This window comes from Theropithecus gelada, chromosome 14 (genome assembly GCF_003255815.1).
Source record: "Theropithecus gelada isolate Dixy chromosome 14, Tgel_1.0, whole genome shotgun sequence".
Taxonomy (NCBI): Eukaryota; Metazoa; Chordata; class Mammalia; order Primates; family Cercopithecidae; genus Theropithecus; species Theropithecus gelada.
In genome coordinates this window covers 16,283,356-16,293,008 of record NC_037682.1, presented here as the reverse complement: position 1 = coordinate 16,293,008, position 9,653 = coordinate 16,283,356, and the positions used below count along the sequence as shown (strand labels likewise).

At 50.8% G+C, this 9,653-nt stretch overlaps 1 protein-coding gene across 1 annotated transcript; it reads right to left on the bottom strand.

Annotated features, from left to right (window-relative positions):
* Positions 1 to 2,103: 2,103 nt before the first annotated feature.
* On the bottom strand, positions 2,104 to 5,986 carry APLNR (apelin receptor). Its single transcript, XM_025357767.1, has 2 exons — positions 4,321 to 5,986; positions 2,104 to 2,385 (listed from the first exon to the last, which is right to left on the bottom strand). Exon 1 carries the CDS (start codon positions 5,531 to 5,533, stop codon positions 4,391 to 4,393), a length of 1,143 nt encoding a protein of 380 aa, XP_025213552.1. The 5' UTR covers positions 5,534 to 5,986; the 3' UTR covers positions 2,104 to 2,385; positions 4,321 to 4,390.
* Positions 5,987 to 9,653: the final 3,667 nt, after the last annotated feature.

Here is a 9,653-nt window from a genome sequence, read left to right as displayed (position 1 = left end):
CCAATAGCCTGTTGTTACCGTTGTAAATTCCCAAAGGGTTTTCCCAGGTGTGTTTCAGAAGAGGAAGAGCAGGCACTGATTCCCTGCCCTCAGTCTCCCTCCCTGCCTCCCCGTTTCTTCTTCCCACCTATGTCCTCACCTCTCTGTCTCTCTCTGTCTCTATTTCTCTCTCCTCATTCTTCCTCTCTTTCACGGTCTCTGTCTCTGTCTTTGTCTGTGTTTCTTTCTCTCCCCATTGTCCCGTCTCTCTCCTCTCTCTCTCTCTTTCACTCTCTCCACCTGTTTCTCTCTCTTCCCTCTCAATCTCCCTCTCTCCTTTCTCTTCTCTCCCCCTTCCTCTTTCTGTCTCTTTTTCTTTCACTGTTTCTGCCTCTTTCTCCTTCCTCTCTCTTTCTCCCTCTCCCTTCTCCTTCTCTCCCTCCGTCTCTGTCTCTTACACTATCTTTGCTTCTGTTTGTCTCTCCTCTCTCCCTCCCTCCGCCTCTATCTCTATCTCTTTCACTATCTCTGCCTATGTTTCTCTCTCTTCTCAATCTCTGTCTTTCTCTGTGTCTCTCCTCTCTCTCCCTCCCTTGTCTCTATCTTTCTCTTTCACTGTCTACCTGATTCACTCTCTCTTCCCTCTCCCTCTCTTTTCTCTCTCCCGATTCCTCTATCCCTGCTTCTATATCTCTCTCTTTCACTATCTCTGCCTCTGTTTCTCTCTCCCCACACTTTGTTTCTCTCTCTCTCTCTCCCCTTGTCTCTATCTTTCTCTTCATTATCTCGCCTCTCTCTCTTCTTTCTCCCTCTCCCTTCTCCTCCCCCGCCCATCCGTCTTTTGGGTACTCTCCATCATTTCCCTCCCCATCCCCATTCGCTCTCCACTGTGTGCCATGCATCTCACAGAGAAGATTTCACTTTCCCAGACACCTGGTGCTGCCTCATTTGTACTTTGGGAGAAACATCCCCTTACCATGGTCGAGAATGTGGACTTTGGGCTTGGGAGCCAGACAGATTCAGCTGGTTCCAAGCCCTGTTCTTCCACCTACTAGTCTGTGACCTTGGTCAAGAGGTCTAACTAACCTCTCCGAGCCTCAGCTTCGTTATGAGCAAAATGAGGTGAAAATGCCCCCTCTCAAAGGATGGCTGCAAGGATTAAATGAGATGATGCTTGGGAAATGCTTAGCACAGTGGCAAAACTCCATAAATGCGAGCTCTCTTGTTACTATCAGTTCTACTATGGTGATTTTTTTCTTGCATTGTCTGCAAACATTATTAATACCCAGGAGATCATTGTTGAAGACGACAAACACCTCCGGACTGAATAGCCCCACCACCACGCCAATCCCAGGATCATTGCAGCCCCTTCCTCCCTCCCCCAAATAGATGACCACCAAAGCCCAGTTGGCTCTGGTTCTGACCCTCTGGTCTTCTATGCCCACTTTAATTTGGGCAGAATCTATCTGGATAGAGATTCCCTAAGCCTGGCTGTCCCAAAAAATTATCTGAAGAGTTTTTAGTAATTGTAAATATCTGGGGTGAGTCAAGGAGAGTCTCACTCCATAGGTCTGGGGTGACACCCAGGAATTGGGTATTTTCAAAAGCATCCAGAGCAATTCTGATTGGAGAACAGGGATTCAAGCTTCTGGTCTAAACTCAGCGGCTACTCAAGTGATACTAAGTGAGTCAATCAATAGGAGATTATAAATGAATAAAGGCATAAATGAGTAGATGGACGGGTGCATGGATGGATGGATGGGTGGGTGGATGGATGGATGGATGGATGGATAGATAGATAGATGAATAATAGGTCTACCTCCATGGCAAGAAATGCTAGTATTTTTCCCCAGACCTATGCTCTGGCCTCCAAAATGTGCGTCCTTTTGTTCTGTGGCTTTTCAGAGCACAACACTTAGCTGCTACCCTGTTCCTTTTCTTCCTTTTCTTCTCTGCACCTAAATCCCATCCTTTCCCTTTCCTGGTGCCTATTTCCTCCATCCTCTCTCCCTCCTCACTTCACCCCCTCCTTTTAGCTCCCACTTCTCTTGACGGCTTCCCCCTCACCATGCTGAAACATTTGCAAGCTGGAGGTTATCCCAAGACACTTTCATGAGAAGAGGCTTTGGACACAGCAGTTGCACAAACAGTTTTATTTGATGAACCACAGTGACTAACAGGGTCAGAAGACAGCGCAGACATTCTGAAGAAGGCACTGGGGGAGGTCAGGGGTTATCACAGCAGCCAGCCTCCTCTGCTTCTGTCCCAGATCACAGATGAGTCCCAGGCAGGAAGTCTCTGCAGGTCACCCACGGGGGCCTCAGAGGGACAACTTCTTCCCTTCTAGAAGCCTCTTCCAGTGTTCACTGGATGCTCTGAGGGCAGCTCTGGGCAGAGGAGGTGACTCTGTGGAAGATGCTGTCTTAAGATGGGGAGACTAGGCTGTAAGGAGCCCTTCCCCTCTCCTCCTCACTCTGCCCCCAGAGCCGGCGCCATTCCAGGGAGGGTCAAGATGTCCATTCATATCAAGCTGGGCTTTTCTTATCTCCATCGCTCATGTCTTGTCTTTCACTTTTACAGTCCTCCAAGAACAAAACCCGGAATAGACACTCCCCGCCTCTAGCTCACAAAGGCCCCACTATTAATCTCATCCTCACGGTCTCTCTGGCAGTGTAGACATCATGCCATCTGCCCCATCACAGTCTCTATTCCCAGATCCCCAATCCAGTAGAAGCCAAGAGGTCCAATCCTGAAGGTAGGAAGAGAAAAAAACCCACCCAGTGCCTTTTGGCCCATGGCAAGCAGACCTCCTTAGGAAGAGGACCACTGACCCTGGAACAAGAAAGGATGATGAGGGCAATGCTCATAAATTTGAAGCCAGGTGGGGAGGCACCAGAAAGGGGCCAAGGGAAGCTCTCAACCAGCCTCTTACTTCCTTCATGGAGCCCAAGAAGGAGCGGGAACCCAGCTCAGTAGGACACCCCCAAGCCTTGGCGCCAGCTGCTTTGGGGAGGAACCTCCCTACAGGAAGCCTGGTGCAAACATTAACTTCTCTCCTAAAGCACGGACCAGCCGTTGGAGCCCCCAAATCCAGTAGGGGGATGGACTCATTTTTATTCTACATTCTTCATTGCCTCAGTGTGTGCCTGCCCCCCACCACCCCCTGCCAAGGGTAATGTGTGAACAGCAGAGATGCAGTGGAGTGGGGGGTGGGGGGTGGGGGGAGGTTCGTCCAAATGATCCAGGCACACTGCTGTTCACGCCAGGCTTGTCCATATAGACATGTAAGTACAACACACAGAGGCGAGGCAGGCATCTCCATCCCAAACAACATGACTCTTGGCACCAAGTAGTACTAGTGCCCAAGAAAGAAATCAGCGTGATGGGGTAAGATGGGGAGACGAGGAAAACCTTCAGCTCACAGTTCTGCAGGAAGTCAGAGACAGAAGGACTTGGGGAGTGAGCCAAGCAGTGTCTGGACTAAATGCAGACACCCCTCCATCCTCTCTCTCTCGTTTCCCTTCCCAACTCCCCACTCACATAATGAAACCAAGGAGTACATCCATTCATCAGCCCTGCTGCCTTCCAATTCCCATAGAAAATAGAGGAAGGATGAAAGGGTCTGCGGACAATTTGGAGAAAGCATATCTAGTCAGTGATGTGGTGCCATGGGGGAACTGCAGGAATCACCCTAGCCCTAGTGCCCAAAATGACAAGGAAGTGATCCAATTTTAGGGCAAGCTCTGGAGCTCCCATATCTAAGGGCTGGAGTGCTAATTACCTGCTGACACACAGCCCACCACCACCCCAGCCCATTCCCTGCCTCACACTCAGAAAACAGGATAGAGAGCTTACACAGGGTCAGTCTCTGCAAGCTTTGGGATCCTTAACCCTTAGTAGCCCTTCAGAACAAGAACGTAGACAGGGGAGAAGGAGGGATGGACGGAGGGGGGATGAGCTATAGGAGGGGATTGGTGCCAGAAGGCAGGGATGAGGAGCGACAGCTGCAGAGAGTGTTGGGGTGAAAAACTACAAGGAAAGGAGAGAGAAAAGACAGTTGCAGATCTAAGAAAGCAGCGGAGGGAAACAAGCTTTTATTGAGTCCAGACTGAGGCTTCAACATTTTAAGATCAATATGACCTTCCCCCATTTCATACCAATGGAGAAACTGAGGCTGAGTGAGATTAAATGGCTTGTGCAAGGTCAGGTCCGTAGTGCCCAGTCTCTTTCCCCTAAACCACAAACCTCTGAGAAGGAATAAAGCAGTAGAGGAGGACAGGGCGGGGCAGGAGTCAGGGGGCAGTTAAAGGATGTGCATAGGAGAAGGAGTAGCCACACTACCTGATTTTCAGAAAGCAAGGGCAAAGGCTGGGGAGGGCCGAGGGCACCAGGCTTCTCTCCACTCCCGGCCCTAGTCAACCACAAGGGTCTCCTGGCTGTAGGGGATGGATTTCTCGTGCATCTGTTCTCCACCCTTGCCCATGTTGGGGCCAGGCCCCTGGCTGTGCCCCGAAGAGTAGCTGGCTGACTTCTCCCCACTGCTGCTGTGGGAGGTGCCCGCACATCTGCTCTGGCCACAGCAGAGCATGGAGGTGCAGGCCTGGCGGAAGCGGGGATCGAAGAAGGCATAGAGGAAAGGGTTGAGGCAGCTGTTGACGTAGCTGATGCAGGTGCAGTAGGGGAAGACGTTCATGAGGAAGAGGTCAAAGTCACAGGGCCAGTGCAGCAGGCTGCCCAGCATGTACAGCGTCTTCACCAGGTGGTAGGGCATCCAGCACAGGGCAAAGGTCACCACCAGCACCACGATGATGCTGAGCAGCCGGCGCCGCTTCCGCAGGCCCTCGATGCGCTCCTTGCGGAAGTGGCCAGCGATGGTTTGGGCGATGAAGAAGTAACAGGTCAGCATGATGGTGAAGGGCACCACGAAGCCCACGGTGGTGGACGAGACCCCCAGGCCCACCTCCCAGGCCCAATCCGAGCTCACAGTGGCCACCATGGAGTAGTCCATGTAGCACTGCACCTTGGTGGTGTTCTCCAGGTCCCCGGTGGTGCGGAACACCATCACGGGCATGGCCAGGAGGGCGGCCAGCACCCACAGGACCGCCGTGGCCACGGCCCCGCTGACCCGCAGCCTCAGCCGAGCGTTGGCCACTGGCCTCACGATGGCCAGGTAGCGGTCGAAGCTGAGGCCGGTGAGGCAGAAGACGCTGGCGTACATGTTGACAAAGATGAGGTAGCTGCTGAGCTTGCAGGAGAAGGTCCCAAAGGGCCAGTCATAGTCCCGGTACGTGTAGGTAGCCCACAGGGGCAGCGTCACCACAAAGGTCAGGTCAGCCACTGCCAGGCTAGCGATGAAGATATCAGCTGAGCGCCTCTTCTCCCGGCTGCTCCGAAACACGGTCCAGAGCACCAGACCGTTGCCCGTGGTGCCCAGGAGGAAGACCAACATGTAGATGGCAGGGATGAGGGCCCCCGAGGATTTCCAGTCTGTGTACTCACACTCAGACTGGTTGTCTGCCCCATAGTAGTTGTCAAAATCACCACCTTCCTCCATGCTGGGGAGTGGAGAGAAGACGGGCAGGGGGTCCCAGGGACACCAGTTCCGTGGCTCTGTCACCCACTCTGCAAGCAGCCTGAATTTCTGGCTTGAGCCTCAGAGGGTAAGAAGGGCTGAAGATGGCCAGAGTCCTTCCCAGCACTCAGGAGGAGCTGCCTCTGGGTTCTGCAGACCCTGGAGGAAGCCTGTCTCCTGCAGAATTTCCTCCACCCTCTCCTGCCTTGCCCCCGTCTCAGTTAAGACACTTCCTTGCACCCTCCTGCGTCCCTGTCTCCTCCTTGACTCGTCACTCCCTCCTCCCACCTCCAGACCAGCCCCTCTCTTGTGAGTCAAAATCTTTAAGTGACAGCCCACTTTTTTTTTTTTTTTTTTGTCACTGAGCAAGTGGACCAAATTGACCCCTACTGTGCTGGGCTGAACATTATCTGTGGTTTTGCAAGTCTGCTCTCCTGGCCCCGCCTCCCCCTTCTGGTTGCCACCCACCTTCACCCCAGCCTCCATCCCTCCACTTTCCTCTGGCCACCACTTCCTGCCTGCCCTTCAGGGCACTCCCTCCTCAGTGCTCTCCGCCCTCCTGTTCTCACCCCCTCCCATCCAATCTAAATGGGACACATTATGCAGATTGCAATCCAGCCTGAGCTGGAGCCAGGGCTGGTAGGGAGCAAAGAGGGTGTAAGATTTCGCAGGATCGTCAGGGCATCTGGCAGGCCCTCCTAGCAGGCAGGTCTGGCCCCCTGGCTCCCTTCCTGCACCCCCAGCCCCCACCCAGACCAGGTGTCACAGGAGGGTCTTCTCCTACTTTGCCTCTGGCTTCATCTTTCGCTACCCCTTGGCTTTGACCCTCCCTTGAGAACTTCTGTGGTTTCTAGAGAAATCCCCCTACACTAGTGTAGACTGCAGTTTGCAGTTTGCAGATGGCACAGGATGCTTTTGAAGGTTGAAGGTAGTCACAGGATGGAAGAAATCCAGGACAAAATTATCTCTAAACAAGTCATTAAATCTGTAGGAAACAAAGGCCCAACAAGGTCAATGTTTTGCCCAAGGAAATAAAGTGAATTCTGCTACAGTTGATTGTTTGCTTTTCTTCTTCTCCAAGCACGAACATAACACAGTACCTGGCATGTCGTAGGTGAAAGGCTGTTTGTTTGTTTGTTTGTTTGTTTAGACAGAGTTTCACTCTTGTTGCCCAGGCTGGAGTGCAACACTGCAATCTCGGCTCACTGCAACCTCTGCCTCCCGGGTTCAAGCGGTTCTCCCGCCTCGGCCTCCCCAGTAGCTGGGATTACAGACTAATTTTTTTGTTTTTTTAGTAGAGACGGGGTTTCACTATATTGGCCAGGCTAGTCTCAAACTCCTGACCTCAGAGGACCCACCCACCTCGGCCTCCCAAAGTGCTGGAATTACAGGCATGAGCCACCTTGCCCTGCCGGCCCGGTGAATGGCTGATGAGTGAGTAAGTGGATGGATGACGTAACGTGTGAGGGAAAAGGGGAATCCATAGGTGGAAGAAGGAGTGTATGAATTACTACGTGGCGAGAACTTGGATACATTTCAGTTCTCAGGTTTTTACTATCCTCCGTGGACCAAGAGGTTTGTATAAGACCACAGGGGGTCAGGAAGTTGAGCTAGAGGAGGGGGGTCTCTAGAAAGAGACGCAGTCACTGGAGGATGCTGTGGGGAAAGTTCTGTAGAAGCTCACTTTGCCCCATCTCATCACCTCTCCAGGACCTCTAGGAAGGAAGGAAGGAAGGAAGGAAGGAAGGAAGGAAGGAAGGAAGGAAGGAAGGAAGGAAGGAAGGAAGGAAGGAAGGAAGGAAGATGCACGACGTAAGATTTTTTAAAAATACGCACCCTTTCCACCACCTAAAGTTGGGTAATAGTGAGATGGAACAAAAGCAGGAGCTGAGCCTTAACCACATCCAAGGCAAAAGACTTACAAAAGCTGGAATTGGCCAGGCAAGGTGGCTCATGCCTATAATCCCAGCACTTTGGGAGGCCAAGGCAGGAAGATCGCTGGAGCCCAGGAGTTCAAGACTAGCGTGAACAACATAGCCAAGACCCTGTCTCACGATATATATTTTTCTTAAGTTACTACGAAAGCTGGAGTCCATTGTCTGGAGGGAAAGTGGATCAGAAAATCATATGCAGAGATCAGGGAACTCAAATTCAAATACCTGCAAAAAAAAAAAAAAAAAAAAACAGGCCAAGAGTGCAGTTTGAGACAATAGAGAATGGTAAAGACTGTGGCAAACTGGAGGGTGCCCATTCCATCACAGGGAGGCCTCTTCAGCTCTAGTCTCTGGTTACCATGCAGAAAGCTGGACCCCAGCATGACTGTGTCTTAGGATTTTTCCAAGACATTTTCAAATGACGGATTTTTGTAAGAAATGTTCATACTTGTAAATTTTGGAAATCAATGATCATTTCAAAAAAAAAGCACAGACCATGGTAAGTAAAACATGTTTTTGGCCCCCGAGTTTGTGTTCTTTACACAGGAGCTTGCCAAGAATAGAAGGCAGCAGAAGAACTGAGAGGATGGGCCAGGAGGAGGAGACATAAAATGCAAAGATTGAAAAAGCCTTAGAGTGCAGTGGGGAGATAGAGGAGAGAAGGCTGCAGAGAGAGATTAGAAAGATCCCGTGACCTTCACCTAAATGCAATGTGAAGTGATGAATATCTTGGTGTTTCTCATGAGGACTACATGTTACTCACTCACTGTGTCCCAGGCATTCTTCTAAACATTGTATACATTCTACATATATGTATTAGTATCTCTTTTTATCATCAAAACAACATTAGGAGGCAGGTGCTCTCATTAGCCTCAATTTACAGATGAGGAAACTGAGGCACGCAGAGGTGAAGCAACTTAGCCAAGATCACCCAGCAGTAATGAGCCAGAATTTGAACCACAGCTGTCTTGAGGCCACGGACTAAACCACCATGCTCCCAAAGAAAAACGCCCAATCCTTTTGAAACTGAGGGGTGTGTCATCTGTTAAGCATTACAGAAATGTAGGGTGATGCTAGGATACCTGTAATTTACCTTAAAATAAGTTCTCCCGGGTGAGATTTTAAATAGATTGACTATTTAGAGACACGTCTCACATTGATTAGACAGGGCCTAAGAATCCTGCAGATAATAATCTGTACACTTAGGGTTAGCACCATAGACTTGATTCAGAAGCCACCCTGGATCTAGCCATTGCCAAAGAGAATTCCTGGTTGCCTGGTGCCAGCTAGAAAGCTAACAGGATTCTGCCTCTGGAATCTTGGCATTCTGCAGAGTGGGGGCTGGGACACCCAATAGGATCCAGAACTGGGGCTCCCTCCACCTCACAGTACACAGGGTAGGAATTGCTTGGGGCCTCTTGCTTCTGCATTTTTGGCTAATGAAGTTCTGCGCAGATGGCAGAATGGTTTTCATTATATCCCAACATTCATTCATCGTATCATGATTCATTCATCATATCCTGATATAATAGTTTCATTATATCCTGACATTATATCCTGGGTAGAAATAGTTAACCATGGGCCACATCAGACTTCTTCAGCGGTAAGCTATCTTTACCTATCAAAGGGGACCTAGGAGTTGTGCAGGGACCAGTTTGGCTCAGGTCAGGTCATAACAGATGTCCCTTTTAAGAGTAAACATTACTGCTTGGGACATTCCAGGAGAAAGACCAAGTTTGAGACACCTAGTGATCCCAGTTCTGCCACGATTCTCCCAGAAAGATGCAGATGTCTGTGCCCTTTGCAGCCAGAAATACAGAGAGAGGGGAGCTAATGAGCTTGGAGTGTCCCTGAAATCAGGTCCCCGTCTCCCTCCCCTCAGCTGTTCCCACTGGAATGCTGAGGCAGACAGGAGCCTGGAGACCCCCGTGGGAAAGGATATGGATCCATCGCTTTCATCTGCCGACCTCCAGGATCTGTGCCCTGGAGGGGGTAAAGAGCAGTTAATCTCACTAGTTACCAGACTCATTGAGAGGGGAGGGAATTGGAAGCCAGGGCTGGGAAGAGGCCACCGTTTGGGACCAGAGAGGGTAGAGTGCTGATAAGATCCGGCCTCCAACCAGGAGCCAGCTGTAGCCAGATGACCTGAGTGCCCCCTGCAATGACAG

Excerpts from the sequence above, each read along its gene's own strand:
- APLNR (XM_025357767.1), bottom strand. The coding sequence starts at position 5,533 with ATGGAGGAAGGTGGTGATTTTGACAACTACTATGGGGCAGACAACCAG.